Consider the following 16991-nt stretch of genomic DNA (forward strand, 5'->3'; position numbering starts at 1 on the left):
AAGTCCTCTACTAGCTTGTCTTGTACCTCTTTATAATGTCAGCGACCGATATTTAGATCATCAACATTTCTCTAGAGTCAATAGATATCTTTGGTCAACCTTTTCTCCTCGACCTTCAACGATTCAAATATGGCATATCACAGACGGTTGATGTTCAATGAAAAAAAATAAAAATATTTTATAAAAACAAAATAATTTAGTGACATATTTTTGTTAAAAAAAATCTTTAATGCATTTGCAAATGGTTTAATGAACAAAGTTTTTACTCGTTAATATCAATTGTTAAATTTTTTATAAAAAGGTAAAAATACCTTTTTGGTTCCAATATTCGTCAAGTTTTGTCAAATAAGCCGTAATTTTGATTTTGTGTTCAAATAGGTACCAATTTTCGTCAATTTTGTTCAATGGTCATTTTTTGCTAACACAGTTTAAATCGTTAACGGCCATCAATAGTGACTGTCACATGTCACTTGGTGTTATTTTGAATTTTTTTTCTTATTTGTTTTATTTCATTTTATTATTATTTTTTTTGAATTTTTTTTAAATTTTTTTAAATTTTGTTAAATGTCCACTTGTCAACCTAGTAGCGTGCCACATGTCAAAGTCAATGTTCTATATTCAATTTGGTCCCTATATTTGTTATTTTTGTTCAATTTGGTCCCTAATAAAAAATAAAAGTGTCAGCTCAAATTAATCAAAAAGGAACGAAATTTGACTTCCACCTCTATTAATATACATAAGGAAGAAATAAAATTCCACACATTGAAATATTGAGTTCAAAATTAAAGTAAAATTTTATATTAAAAACTATAGTTGAGTGTCGGTTAGACCAACGCATACATATATTAAATTTTGGAATTTAAATGATATGTCATGTGTCATCGTATAATAAGTGCACAATATTTATTTTTAATTTATTTTTGTTGAGCGTTAGTTTCATCCAAGCACACCCTTATAATAAATTTTGGATTTTAAATAAAATATCATGTGTCGCCGCCGTATGAGAGGTTTTTAATTTGAAAAGTTAACCATATTTAAGGGAAGTGAAGTCAGCATGTGATTAATTTTCCGTCAACATACTTACCATTTTCACTGCACTTTACGTTTTCCCTCACTTTCGTGTTGCTACATTTCTCCCGCTACGAGGTTTCACATATGTTGTTGGAGTTGGCATTTCCCTTGCTCTCGTCGGTCCAACGCTAGAGGTGAGTGTTTCTACATCTATTCTGGCTTGAGCTTTTACATTTGCCTCATGGCTAGAACACCTTCTAATCCATCATTTGATGAATCTAACAAAAAGATGAACTTTAATGACTTACACTCTATTATCCAACCATATAATGGACTTCTCTCTCCTATTTCTAGACTTTCATAAGATCATAAGATAGTGAAAAATAACTTCAAATTTATGACAACTTCTAAAATTAAGATTGAACCATGATACTTTTTTACCATAGAAAACCATTTTAAGACCTAAATGATCTAATATACGTTTAGAAGCACTAGACACATTCATAGTTGAAATTTTGATGAATATAAATAACTAAAGCAACTAAATTAATTATTAAATGCATTATAATGTTTATGGTTTATCCAATGCTTATTGTATTAACAAGAGCCTCTTTGATTGGAAATGAAACCTTCTATGGTTTATAATGTATTGGATGATCTATGCTCAGACTCAATTTAAAAGATCTAGAATGTAACATGATAAGTTTAACTTGAATTAAATTGTTCAAGATAGTTAATTTAAATTTGTTCTTCTTTTTAGATTTTTTAAAACACAAAAACAAAGTCAAACATGTTCACCACTCAACACAAATCTAATCAATAGGTTCTTAGATGCTTAAAGCTTTCGTGTAAGAATAGAACAAGAAAAGCACAACAATAAAATCAATACAAAAAAAAAAGATAAAAAAATCCTTACTACTAGGAAGAATTTAATTCATAAAACTATAAAAATGTGAAAATTTGTATTTAAGAAAAGAAGATGATCATACAAAAAATATAACATATTCTTATAGGGACGGTGTATATCCTGCAAAGTCTCCCAAACAAGCTTCTAGGGTCCATTGTCTTAACTTCAATGATATCTTGTCTTTTAGTCTCGAATCAAGGGAGAAGGTGTCTGCAAAAGACACTCTGATACTAAAGTTAGTTCGAGATACGGGAGTCAAATGTTAGAGTAACACATAAGCATATGTATCGTAAAATGTGTCTTTTATACTGAAGTTTATGTGCCTAACTTGATTGGACTTTCGTTCAATTGGCTTAATTACCTGATAATCATAATGCGCTACTTAACCTTGGGTTTGCTTTGTCTGAGATGATTATGTTGGCTTGACTAGCCAGCCAGTCCGAGTATATGTCATCCTACAAAGTCGTTGTGTATGGTCAGGTCGTGCAAAAAGCAGGTTTCTCAAGTATGTTATTTTGGTAGCTCTCTAAACCGTATACTTTGGGGGTATCCTGGTTAGGTGATCCTATCAACCTTGAGGCTGTATAATTTAGAGATGTCATGTTCGTATACAACATAAGAACATGGGATATTTTAATAAAAAGTAAAAATTTTAAAAATGCAAGTAAGACAATTGATGGATTAACACGGATTAACACAATAGACCTTTCTTAACTAATACCAAAATCAATACTAAGAAATATTGCAAGATTATTATTATAATAGATGATGTAAACGGTGAAAAAGAAAAAGTAAAAAGATAGTGAGGGAGAAAAATTAAACAAAGGAAGTTGTCGAAAGGATAAAAAGAAAAAAGCAAATAAAATAAAGAGGAAAGAATGAAAATAAATTTGAAGAGAAGTGATCTTTCTAAGTCAATCTTACTCCAATTAAATACTCTTATACTTATGTGACCTTTCATGAAAAATTGATTTTGTAACATTTAAATGGAAACTTTGAAAGGTTAAAATATTAATGACAATTATTTTTCTTGTTCTATCTAAATTGGTAAATATAAAAAACTGAGTAAATTTTTAATAAAAGGAATATGATTTTTTTAATAACTAAATTTTGACAATTTTCTTACAAAATTTGAGGTGACATTTTTTACATGACTTCCATTCTTTTCATTTCTCTATATTTCAAAATCACTTAGAAGATATTATCTTAAATTGTAAAAAAAAGTTGTCAAAATTTAGTTGTCAAAATATCATTGTCTTTAAAAAATACTTGGTAATATCTTGATTTTCATCTGTTACTACTTTTGAATTATTCAAAAGTTTATACTATTTGAAGGAAAATTGATAATTTTGGTACACAATATTAGAACATGATTTTTTAACCATAATTTAATAAAACTACCGAATTGCCCCTAGTATCATGATACCAACAAGGAATCCCATTTTTAGTCCAAAATATAATTAAAAAATGTAAAAATTTCATTTCACTTAATGATTTTTGAAATTTTTTTCTACAACTATCTTAATTTCAATATACATTACCAAAGTACTCGTGACAATTTTGGTAAGTCCATGTTTCCAGTATTGTCAAATATATTTTTTTATAAAAAATAATTATCAACACATTAGAAATATTATCATACAATCTTTAAGATAATTATCATAAAAATTAACAACCTTACCATACATATTTATTGTGATTATAACAGAGTAGATAAACATTTTGACACTGTCATTACATATATCATTTACTCGTAATTGATATAGGAAAAAAATTTAGACTTAGAGTGTAGGAATATAAGGAACTTAACATGGGCTTAATCAAGCCATACAGTTTGAAAGCAACTTCTTGTGTAAACAGCATCAGACTTAACACTTAATCTTTTCACGAAAAAGGGAAATCAACAACTTCTCACTTAATTTGTTCATTATATAATTGCAAGCTTGGTTTAGAATTATCAATTTGTTGTGGCTGGAACACATAAATTTGGTTTTGGTGGTTCTTTGTGTGTGGAAGCAAAAAAAACGCATATATAAAACAGAAAAATGAAGTCTATGTGTTGACAAATCTGCAGTTCTTCCTAACTTCCCCAGTGATGAAGCTTTCTGAGTTTGTTATATTTCCCATTTTCACCATTGACTCTGAGAACTGTTGGAAGAAAGCCAGAGGATCTGCTGCATACTTCTTCACAAGCTCTCTAGTTTGAATACCAAACAAACTTGAGTACATTTCTTGGTCTGAGTTGAGAAGTCCCTCCCCATTTAGCAGTAACTGGTAGAAAGAATTGTCAAACAGATTAGGTGTCAAATAGTCCATTGCAGTTATGTTGTTGTCTCCTCCTCCAACAGCTGGACAAACAGATCTCAGGTTGCTGAGGTGACTCTCAGAAATTGGATTTTTCAATGATGTTGAGTCAAAGCCTCCATAAATTCTTGACCTGAAATTTTTACACTGTGCCATGCCAATGGTGTGGGCTCCTGCAGGATTAGTGATCATAAACGTGCTTAATACATCTAGGAATCTTTTGAGAAATAGGGAAGATGAGGTGGTACGTCACAATTATTGTCTATTAGTCATGAAACTCATGTCTCTAAATGCATGTCAATTCTTCACTATATAATGATAGAAACTTTACAAAAATTATAGAAATTGTTGGAGATCCCACATTGACTATAAATAAAGCTAATTTACAATATTATAGATGCAAACCTCATCTTATAAGTCGGTTTTGTAGGGTTAAGTTAGACTTAAACTCTACTTCTTAACATAATATCAGAGTTATGGGTTTAACCCTATTCTAGCAGAATTTGTTATTTGTTGGGCCTATTGTGTCATCTTTTAAGAGATTTGTTATTTGTTGAGTCTATTGTATCACCCCACTATCGAGCCGCTATTAGACAACCTATTAATGTCAAGTATCACTCGATATGTATATGTCTCGATCTGAGGGAGTGTGTTACAGATTCTACGTTGACTATAGATAAGGCCAATTTAAAAAAAAAAAATATATATATATATATATAAGCGGCTGCAAATCTCATCTTACAAGTCGGTTTTGTAAGATTGCATTAGGATTAAAGTCTATTTCTTAATAGAAATTAAAATCAGCAAATAACTTTTTAAAAGATTAAACCAGAAAATCATGTTAGTTAAATATTCAAAGTTTTATTCCATTGATAGGAAATTTAGCATACCTGCAAGGGCTACCATATCAGTGACAGATAGACCTTGGTAAAGAAACTTGGAAATGATAGAGAGAAGGCTCTCATCTGGAGTGGGAAGGTTGGTGTTGGCAAGATCAAAATTTGCAGTGACAGAATCCTTCCTTCCCACAGGAACATCCCAGTATGGTCCCCCTACCTACAACAGATCAGAGAAAACAGGCATCTGCATAAATAACTCTACTAACCTCTATGCAGAAAATTAAAGATTAAAATCTATAAAAACTATTGCATAAACTATTAGATAAAATATAGAAGCAAGCAGTTTTTTTTTTTTTACCAGAATCACAGCATCTCTGGCTGCAATTGTGAGAATATCAGCGCAAGAAACAACTCCAGGGCACTCTGATTCAACCATGTTTTTTATTCTATCAACGATTCCCGCGCCTTTCAAAGAGTTGATGTTGTTAGATGCCTTTTTCTCACCTTTAAGTGTGACTGTATCATCAAGCAAAATTGATCCATCGCATCCCTGACCCCATGAACATTATCACATCTAGTTATTGTGTATATGTTTCTCATTGAATTCATATTGGTTTTATATCATATGATAGGACAAAACTTACACACTTCTATACCTGAACAAAGCAATCATGGAAGTGTAGCCGCACTATTATCGCTGCATTGCGGGGATCAGAAAGAACTGCACATTCCATTTCCTTCCTAACAATATCAAACACAGTGGGGCAAGTTGATGCATAGTAATCCAGTGTCAGATGAGGATCACTTGCATGCAATCTGGTGGCACCAAGAATGCCTAAGATAAGAACAAAATGCAGAAGGGATTTTGAAGTAAAGGAAAGATCCATTGTTACTGCATTAACTTTGAAGAAAAGAAGGGTGGGAGAGATAGGTGGGAATCACGAGTATAAATAAGGTGTTTGAAGTAGAGTGTTCAATTTTGTTCCTTCATTGCCCACTTGAGTGTTTAGAAAATGTGTTTGTAATAGTCAAGAGAAGATGCAACTAACATGATTAAGTTGGTGGGTGTTCTTAAACTAAAAGTAATATTCCCCGTTGAGAAGTCACCAAACAAAACTAATAACAGCTAATCTTACTTTATCTTTGCAGTTTTTATATAGTGTCAATTTGCACGTTTGGCTTTCTCTTTGTTTCTTCCAAGAATGATATTGCATTTGGACTTTGTCAAATTCCTTGTTTTACAAAAGAAAGGAAACATATCACAAGTTTTGTCCTCAAGTACACGATTAAAGGTATCTTTAACTATAAGAATAGATGGCAAATATCACCAAAATTATCGTCCATATTGACTTTCTCCAATTGAACAATTACTCTTTTCTCTTTTTCCGTTCTCAATTTCGTCTCTCTAGATAGAGTAATTTGGGAGATAGTAGAAGATTGTATACAAACCCAGCAAAGAGAATGCAAGTAATTCGGAATCTAAGCTTCAGAAAACACGTGTCGAGTTTTCAATAGTTAATGAAAATTATTTTACTTTTCCTGAAAGCTTGTTAGAAACTTAATATGAAATTCTAGATGTACTTTCAATTCTGGTCCCTAACTGGATCAACTTGTCCTGAAAAGAAATTCAGTCAGTAATATCATACATCCAAGATATATGTAAGAAAAACCTCATTGTACCAAAGGAGTGTATCATGGCAAACACCCCTCAGTCTAAGTGTTCTACCTACAAGTTGTTCACAAGTACATAATTAGAGAAATTTGAATCAAGTAAGTTATGAACCAATAATACATAAGAGATTACACACCATCTCCGACAAAAAAAATCTTCAAGCAAGTTTTATATAGTCTTTAATCGTCTCTAGTCAATATAGAACTCTCAACTTCCAGTTGAATTCTTCAAATACTATTATCAGAATCCAATGCCTCAAACAGAGGCATTACAGCAGGAGTGAATAACTTGATTCTAGTTTGGCTAAAAGATCGTATATTAATTGAATCCAAGTTAAAAACTATGTGCTCCATAGCTATCATCATCACAGTAGCTACTAAAATCTACAGCTTCGAAAGCATCTTTTGAAGGAAAATTAAATGAAATTACACTAACTATGCCTTCGAGGCTCCTGCTACTTGTACTCAAGGTTTTAAATTGTGGCGGTCAAATTTCAGTCACAGTTATAATGCAAGCTGTTCTGAAACAGCAGTTACGAAGATTCTTCTTGCAAACCAGACAAGAAAGAAACACAAACCAGAAGTTATTAAACCAGAAAACAATATAGATATTGCTAAGGGAGATTACCAACAGAACAGATATACACGTTTAAGCCGATGTGAACTCCATCAACGGGAAAAATGCAATTTCAATTTTATTATTGTGATCAAGATCATGAGTTTCTTACAACAGAACCTTTCTCTTTGGCTTATGTTGCCTTTTCTCTTTCACTCTTCAGAAAATAATTCCAAGAATATCAAATCTTTTCTTTGTTGCTCACACTCACACTCTCCCTGTTCACTTCTCTGATTTTCAACTGTAAGAGTTTCACTGTAGTTGCACAAGGTGGTTTTGTATATATATTACATAATGATGACACACACATAAATGTATACTATACACGCCTCACTACATGTGTAGCACTCATCTGAAATCTTTGAGCTCTATGGCTAGTAACTATCAACTAACTTAAAACTGATTGAGACACACTTTACACAGACCTCAGTCACAATTACATTGAGGCCATTACAGACCAATTCTGGTCTGCAATCACCGCTTAATCCACTTGACACCCAGTGCAACCCTATGTCATGGTGTGATACAGTTAACAAATTAAATCCTTGCTTAAGATCAAGGATGAAAACAATTAGTTTCCACCACACAACCATACAATTCAAACAAGCACAAAGATCAATAGTATTTTCTTATTCAAGCAATAGACAACACAAGTTAAAATTAACACTAACCCAATGAGGAAGAGATTAATCCTTGATTTTAATTACAAGGAATTCACAGCACTAAGAATTCATATATTGCAGGGAATCAATTGCAAGAACACCCGCAGCTAACGCATTTTAGACAGCATCAACCATTTTAAAAATGCATAGACAAAGCTATAATCAGTCAATACAAACAAACCAAAATACTGCAAATTTGCAATCCATGGCTATCCCGAAAGTAAAATATGTTTCAGTAAGACCAAAATCAAGCTACCAACCATAACAGCACAAATTAATATCAAAATAATCGGACACAAATGAATTAGTCCAAGTGGATCAAAACATTCACATAATAGAGCACAAATCAAATATACAGCTCAGAATGCAGAACCCTATCCTTGCTCCTTCCAAATTTCAAAACCTCTTCATCACTCAAATCAAAATCAAATCCCTGCAACACGCGGCGCTGAAGCAAACCCTTAATCAACGACACCACAGAGGCGTCGAACTGAGGCCACGAAACACACAAGCTCGCTGGCACGTTCATCACCTGGCACCGTGCGAGAATGGCAGCGCTGAGCCCGTCAACAACGCTTCCGGAAGGATAGTACTCCAAATCCGACAAGAGCTTCTCTCCGCCGCTTCTCTTTCTCTCAGCGGCGGTCTCCAGCTTGAACGCCACGGCCTCATCGGAGGATACCTTGCCGCGGAAGTTGCGCGGCTCGAGGGAGTCGAGGACGAGGACGGAGTCGGGGCGGATGCGGCCGGCGAGGAGGGCCTTGGCGACGGCGTAGGCGCGGGGAGCGGGGACCGAGAAGGGGATGGCGGCGAGGAGGGCCGAGGGGGAAAGGGGGAGGATCTGGGCGGCGTGGTCGGGGAGAGAGAGGGACAGTTCGGGGAGGAGGAGTGAGGCGGCGGGGGAGGCGGTGCGGAGGCGGTGGAAGAGGGCGACGGCGGAAGCGGAGAGAGCGACGATGAGGAGGGAGGGTTTGAGAGGTTGGGGTTGTTGTGTGTAGGGGAAGATGAGGAAGGGTGAAGGAAGGGGTGGCGATGGAGTTGTGAAGATGTTTAGGTCTTCTTCCAAGAACCTTGAAGGTCCTGCTGCTTCTGTTATCACGTCTTCCATTTCCTCTAACCTTTCTTCTTCTCACTCCGATGATGCTCCTCTCTTCTTGATTTGCTTTGCTTCTTCTATGTGTTTGCGTTTATGCTCAAGAGACTTCCATTAAGTTATTACTAAAGCTATAACATAATTATCGTGTATGTTTATTACATGGAAAAATTATGTTAATATACAACTAATTTTTAATGAATCACTAATAGGTTTAAATTTATGAATAAAAAAATAAAATAATCTTCAATATATATAGTTAATATGTTTATATTACCGAGATGCATTTCAAAGTTTAGCATCTCAAATATAATCTTTGTTATCTCGATTTTCTAAATTATGATATTATTTTGTAATTTTTTTTAATATGAATTTAGTCCTCTAATCCTATTCAAATTTTTAAAATAAAGTTTTAACTTTTTATTTCATTTGTTCAATTTAATCTTTCAATGTGTTTGTTGCATATGGTCCTCATCTTGCCAGAATGTTTACAATGGTACTCATTTTTACTGAATGTTTTAAATGGTCCTCATTCTCGCAATTAGTATTTTATTTAGTACTTTTCTGTATTAGGGTGTATTACATGTACTGTACATATGGCTAATTAACGTTAATTTCTCAATTTAGGAGAAATTTGGCAATTAGGAAAATTTCTTCATCTTCGTCTTTCTTAAGCTCGTATTATTTGTAGAGGAAACAGCTAATACTTGTCATTTCATCATTGGATTGCATTTGCGCTCTTCATTTCAGTTTTCCAATTAATCTTCTTCGTGCCCAATCAGTGGCGGATCTTGATCAAAATTTATGGAGAGCCAAAATAATATACTTAAAATTTATATATTTAATATTACTGCTACTAATTCAATAAAATGAATATATAATTTAGTATAACTATAACTATAAAAGAAATTTCACACATCTAAAGATTATTCATCATTTTTTCATATTCTAGAACTTATCAAATAATTCAATTATAAGTACATTTTTCAACTTTTTTTTTCCAATATAAATAACCATATTATCTACAAAATATTCATTTTTCCTTTTACTAATATGCACGTATGGATTCAAAAGTCATCACAAACATTCCATTTCATTGTTATGCAATGAGTAACGATATTGTCCTGTTTTGATCTTCACTTTTCTTTTATCAATTTAAAAACATGAATTTATTTTTTTATTTTTCATCAATATACCTATTTAAAAAACAAATTTGATATTAACTTTTTCTTTATCATAATCTAATCAAACATTAAGAGACATAACTACTACAAAAAATTATGATAATCAAATTCACTTAAAAAATGTCTATAAAAAATCACATAATACATTACTTACTTTTCTATATTCATCAAAAATAAATAATATACAAAATGTCATAAGATAAAAATTAGTACTAAATATTAAACAGGTATTTCATTACCAAGTTAGACAAGATAAAGTTATCTTCTTTTTTCTTTAAAAATGGAAGAAAAGATTAAAAAATGAGGATAAAAATAATGAGTTTTTGTTTAACTTTTTTTTTTCTTCGGTAACAAAAAGTTAGATAAAAATGAGAGATAAGTACAACATATAAAAAACTTAGTAAACAATGAAAAGAGAAAATGAAAATTATCTTAATAATTTTTTTTATTATATTTTATTTTATATTTTACCATTTATTACCATTAAATATTATACTTTAAAAAAAATATCTAACTTAACTTTTATTAATTTTTTAATATATTATTACCTAATTTAAAAAGATAGACATAATTTAAAAATTTTAATAATATACATAATTTAAAAAAATTTAAACAAATAATTTAAAAAAATTGAAAAAACTAAAAAAAAAATTGAAAAAAAATTGGGGGGGTCGTGGCCCCCGCCAGCTCCTAAAGAGCTCCGCCACTGGTCTCAGTCTTTTTCCTTTACCTCTGGTTGTAATCGTTGGAGGCAACTGTGTTGTATCACTTCGTGCACTGTTGGTGGTTCAACGAGAAATGGATTAACCCCGATTTGTAGCTGCGGAGAGATGACAGCTTTGAGGATGGCAAGAACTTCAAAGAATAATGGGAGAAAATTTTGGGTACAATCTGTTTTTATTTTTGTGTTAATAATAAATTGGTTTTAATTTTTCGTTTATTGATTTACAGAGTGATGATTCCAATAATGTGGGTTGCAATGTTTTTAAATGGTGGTGTTGATGAAAATGATGTCATCATCATGACACAAATGAGACAGATTAATGATTTGGAGAAGTCATTGAAGGTTGCTGAGAAGAGGTTGCAATTAGTAATAGGGTTCATGTTATTGTGTGTAATCTTTTAAAGTCCAATCTGTAAACTTGAAATAAAGAGTGCAACTGCAATCCAATGATGAAATGACAAGTATTAGTTGTTTTCTCTGCAAATTCGAGTTTGAGCTTAAGAAAGATGAAGATGAAGAAATTTCCCTAATTGCAAAGTTTCTCCTAAATTGAAAAATTAACGTTACCACACCAATACAGTACACGTAACACACCCTACTACAAACTGTGCCACCTGTATAATGCTCTGTTAATGATTTAAACGGCGTTACAGAAAATGACCAAATAAAACACGAATTGCGAAAATGATGACCATTTTAAACATTCGGTAGAAATGAAGACCATCTTAAACATTCTGTCAAAATGAGGACTATCTGCAACAAACACTACGAAAATGAGGACTAAAAAGGTATTTAAGCCTAAAATATTTTTTAAAAATTTATGTATCAAATTATTTCACCTAAATATTCAAATAATTTGTTTTACATTTTTACATAAAAAATTCCCTATTTAAACTTATAAATTTTTTAAAATATTAAAAATGTAAATTTAAGGTGACATTTATAATTTTTAAATGTTTAATGTGACAAATATTTTTAATATGACAAGAGTCACTTTATATTTACATTTCGATTCATTTTTTATTTTAATTTTGAAAAATATATTTGAACCAAACATAAAGATATATGTGATTCAGTATGGTCCAATTTGAATATAAAAAATTAACCAAATCAAACTAATTTTTGTTGTTTGGTTTAGATCAATTTTACGATATTATTTATAATTTTTTTATATGATGAATAATTTTATTTTGTGTCTCTTTATAATTAAAGATTTGTCCTATTTAACATTGTGATGGACAACTCTTTTGTTATCATCAAAGGAACTAGAATAAAATATAAAAGTATAGAGGATGTTAAGCTTTCACAATAAAGGACAAACAAGAAACATGGTTATGTTATACTATACATTGCAATATAAATAATAGATAACTCCTAAGATCTATCTATGTGAAAAATAGGTTAAAAAATAGAAAAATGATTATTGAACTGTGTTTTAAAATTTTTTACAATTTTTACAATGTATTGTCTAATAATAGATCTCAAACAATGATTTTAAGTTTAATTGATAATTTGTCAAAAGTTTTTTTTTTTCAAAAGTCAGTGTGTAAATATCATTCTATTCTTAATGTGGAACAATAATATTTAATATTTAATGAATAAAGATAAAGGAATAGAATATGTACTCTTTGTTAGTTTGTCTAATAACATAAGTTATGTTTAGTTATAATCAAATCGATTGAATTTTATTATGCAGATTATTGTCACAAATTACAAATTGAGTATTATTTTGAACATATACATTCTTAACTAAAATCCAAGTATTAGTTCAACATTTAGTTACTTATGACTAAAAACTTGAGTATGTTTGAAAGGATGATGTCGACATCATTGATTAGGATAAAGCTCTTAATAACCATGAAGCCTAGACACAAGCGAATGAAGCCCAATCCAATACTAGGCTTAGAAGGACCCATGACAAAAGCTAGAGCTAAATTGGTATAGAAAAATTTGCAAAAGATGGTGACTAATTGAATGGAGATGCAATCACATGATGGGGTCCAACATATGAAGCTCAACGTGAAGGAGGTGTGACTCACATGTATTGCTTGCTTAGAATGAGACTAAAATGCTCAATTGTTAGACTTTGAATAAAAGATCCCAAAACATGATTATGCTTTTTTTTTCTTTGTATAATGGGCATAAATAATTTGGGAATGAATGAAATAGCAAAAATGTTTTGACCTATCATTTGAGGTGAAAAAACTCCTATGTCAGGGTTTTTCCATGAACCATTTGATCCATCAAGAATTTCCTAATTCTTGATAAGATCCTAAAGGCTTATCAAGTATTTTTGTTTGTGGTGCCTACTTTTATGTATTTTTCCATCTAATTGCAATTCAGCAAATCAAAATTTGTATTTTCCAATTATGCACATTTTAGGGTCCATAAATGATAACATCATTCTCTAAATTCCTTATTTGTTCATTTATTTTAGAGAAAAATAGGTGACGCAAGGAAGAACCCCACCCACGCCAAGTTCTAAACGAATTGAGAAAGATAGTACAAAGTTGTCGAGAACTTAGGAAATGGTGCTTATCAACTTCAACACTTCGATGGGAGAACTATACCTAGAATCTGGAATGTATCTCATTTTAAATTTTATTTTAGTTAATGCATCATCAGTGACCTTTTCCTATCGCCGTTATTTTTTCCCTAAGGAGGGTTTTGACTAGGGAGGTTTTAACGAGGCACCTACTTAATAAAAGCCAAGTTAACCAAAAATCGTTATACAAGTAAACCTCGGCCAAGGACACATTCACCCAAGTAAATCCCCCCTGAGCACCATAAACACGTCGGTTAAGGCCACATTCACCCATGAACCTCTTCTGTACATATACAAACAACTCTTGATCAAACATTAAATTCATGCACGTGAATCCCTCTTGAGCACACAATAAATTCCCAACCTCTTTTTCTCAACCTTCAACGAGTCAATTCTCACAGATATTACATACTATTGATGTTCGATGAAAAAAAAGTACAAATATTTTATAGAAACAAAATAATTTAGTGAACAAAGTTGTTATTGGTTAATACCAATTGTTAAATGTTTTATAAAAAAATAGAGAAAAATATGATATAGTTTCGTCTATTACATAAAAATAATCCATGTTCCAAATTTTACCAAGGTGAGTAAAAAACAATTGTTAATAATGGAGGCAAAATCTATTATTTATCCACATAAATCAATTAGAAACTAAAAAATTAAAAAAATAAAAATAAAAAAACCAATTGTTAAATTTTTTTATAAAAACTAGAGAAAAATATGATGTAATTTCGTCTATTACATAAAAATAATCCATGTTCCGAAAATATACCAAGGTGAGTAAGAAACAATTGTTAATAATGGAGGCAAAATTTATTATTTATCCACATAAATCAGTTAGAAACTAAAAAATAAAAAATGTAAAATAAAAAAAACAATTGTTAAATTTTTTTATAAAAAACAGAGAAAAATATGATGTAATTTTGTCTATTACATAAAAATAATCCATGTTCCGAAAATTTATCAAGGTGAGTAAGAAACAATTGTTAATAATGGAGGCAAAATCTATTGTTTATCCACATAAATCAGTTAGAAACTAAAAAATAAAAATAAAAAATGTAAAATAGAAAATAGACCAAAACCTCTTTTTCTAAACCTTCAACGAGTCAATTATGGCATATATCACACACTATTAATGTTCGATGAAAAAAAGTAAAAATATTTTATAGAAATGAAATAATTTAGTGACATATATTTTTGTGAAAAAAATTCCTTAATATATTTTCAAATGGTTTTATGAAAAAAGTTGTTAGTCGTTAATACTAATTGTGAAATTTTTTATAAAAAATAGAGAAAAATATAATGTAATTTCGTCTATTGCATAAAAATAATCCATGTTCCAAAAATTTATCAAGGTGAGTAAAAAACAATTGTTAATAATGGAGTAAAAATATATTATTTATCTACATAAATCAAATAGAAACTAAAAAATAAAAAAAAATGTAAAATAAAAAAAGCAATTGTTAAATTTTTTATAAAAAATAGAGAAAAATATGATTAATTTCATCTATTACATAAAAATAATCCATGTTCTGAAAATTTACCAATGTGAGTAAGAAACAATTGTTAATAATGGAGACAAAATCTATTATTTATCCACAAAAATCAGTTAAAAACTAAAAAATAAAAATAAAAAATAGACCAAAACCTCTTCTTCTCGACCTTCAACGTTAATTCGACAGATATCACACATTATTGATGTTTGATGAAAAGAAAGTAGAAATATTTTATAGAAACAAAATAATATAGTGACATATATTTTTGTGAAAAAAATTCCTTAATATATTTGCAAATGGTTTTATGAACAAAGTTGTTACTCGTTAATACCAAATGTTAAATTTTTTATAAAAAATAGTGAAAAATATAATGTAATTTCATCTATTATATAAAAATAATCCATATTTCGAAAATTTACCAAGGTGAGTAAAAACAATTGTTAATAATGGAGGCAAAATCTATTATTTATCCACATAAATCAGTTAGAAAATAAAAAATAAAAATAAAAAATGTAAAATAAAAAAAACCAACTGTTAAATTTTTAATAAAAAATAGAGAAAAATATTATGTAATTTCGTCTATTACATAAAAAAAATCCATGTTCTGAAAATTTACCAAGGTGAGTAAGAAACAATTGTTAATAATGGAGGCAAAATCTATTATTTATCCACATAAATCAATTAGAAACTAAAAAATAAAAATAAAAAATTGACCAAAACCTCTTTATCTCGACCTTCAACGTCAAGTTCGACAGATATCACACACTATTGATGTTCGATGAAAAGAAAGTAGAAATATTTTATAGAAACAAAATAATTTAGTGACATATATTTTTGTGAAAAAAATTCATTAATATATTTGCAAATAGTTTTATGAACAAAGTTGTTACTCGTTAATACCAATTGTTAAATTTTTTATAAAAAATAGGGAAAAATATGATGTAATTTCGTCTATTACATAAAATTTATCCATGTTCCGAAAATTTACCAAGGTGAGTAAAAACAATTGTTAATAATGGAGGCAAAATCTATTATTTATCCACATAAATTAGTTAGAAAATAAAAATAAAAGATGTAAAATAAAAAAACCAACTGTTAAATTTTTAATAATAAATAGAGAAAAATATGATGCAATTTCGTCTATTACATAAAACTAATTCATGTTCCGAAAATTTACCAAGGTGAGAGTAAGAAACAATTGTTAATAATGGAAGCAAAATATATTATTTATCCACATAAAATAGTTAGAAACTAAAAAATATAACAAAACGCTAGAAGAAGGGCTTGAACCTCCGACCTTGTGGTTAAGGGCCACACGCTCTAACCAACTGAGCTATTCCAGCTTATGCAACATTTGTTTCAAAATTCTGTATTTTCAAACATTTGTAAACTCTATTGGTGTCCTTCCATTAAGTTTTACTCTTGCCACTATACTTTTTATTTCTTTTGAATCTAAAGACTTTTATTTTTTATAAAGTCTCATAAGAGTATTAAAAACAATATCCATTAATCCTTAGTGAACCTTTTTATAGTTAAAACTAACATAATGTGTGAATGTCTTCAAGCACCCAACTTTCGTTCTTTAGTAATGAAAATTTTCTAGGTAAATGCTTTTGCAGTTGTTCATTTTTCATAAAACCGAAAATTCATCTATGACTATAAAATATGAATTTCCTTGACTATCCATGTTAATTATTACTCTAATCCCAAAGGCTAACATGATAGCCTCAAAATCATGTTTCTACCATGTCCTAATGTATTTAGAGTGTAAGTTTGCTTTAAGCACTATAATTTCTTCAAAGTAACAACACCTTATGCATAACCAGTTAAGGCTAGGAGTGCATCTCTGATAGAAGGGACGAGTGGATTGATGCACAACTAAGGTCCAACTACGAGTTTTTTAACTACAACAACTTAAATATATGCTTTTATTCTC

At 30.3% G+C, this 16991-nt stretch overlaps 2 protein-coding genes and 1 non-coding gene across 3 annotated transcripts; all 3 read right to left on the bottom strand.

Moving 5' to 3' along the window:
• Nucleotides 1-3679: 3679 nt before the first annotated feature.
• Nucleotides 3680-5999, bottom strand: LOC114174103 (peroxidase 11). The gene is made up of 4 exons (XM_028058856.1): nucleotides 5718-5999; nucleotides 5420-5611; nucleotides 5113-5278; nucleotides 3680-4395 (listed from the first exon to the last, which is right to left on the bottom strand). The coding sequence occupies exons 1-4, from the start codon at nucleotides 5946-5948 to the stop codon at nucleotides 3971-3973; spliced, it is 1014 nt and encodes a 337-aa protein (XP_027914657.1). The 5' UTR covers nucleotides 5949-5999; the 3' UTR covers nucleotides 3680-3970.
• A 2126-nt stretch (nucleotides 6000-8125) lies between these two features.
• LOC114174104 lies at nucleotides 8126-9244 on the bottom strand. The gene has a single exon (XM_028058857.1). The coding sequence runs from the start codon at nucleotides 9116-9118 to the stop codon at nucleotides 8357-8359; it is 762 nt and encodes a 253-aa protein (XP_027914658.1). The 5' UTR covers nucleotides 9119-9244; the 3' UTR covers nucleotides 8126-8356.
• Nucleotides 9245-16324: 7080 nt separating this feature from the next.
• Nucleotides 16325-16398, bottom strand: TRNAK-CUU. The gene has a single exon. It is a non-coding gene; the product is annotated as a tRNA-Lys (tRNA).
• Between the last annotated feature and the right edge of the window lie 593 nt (nucleotides 16399-16991).

The sequence above is a fragment of the Vigna unguiculata genome, chromosome 2, assembly GCF_004118075.2.
Source record: "Vigna unguiculata cultivar IT97K-499-35 chromosome 2, ASM411807v1, whole genome shotgun sequence".
NCBI classification, from domain to species: Eukaryota; Viridiplantae; Streptophyta; class Magnoliopsida; order Fabales; family Fabaceae; genus Vigna; species Vigna unguiculata.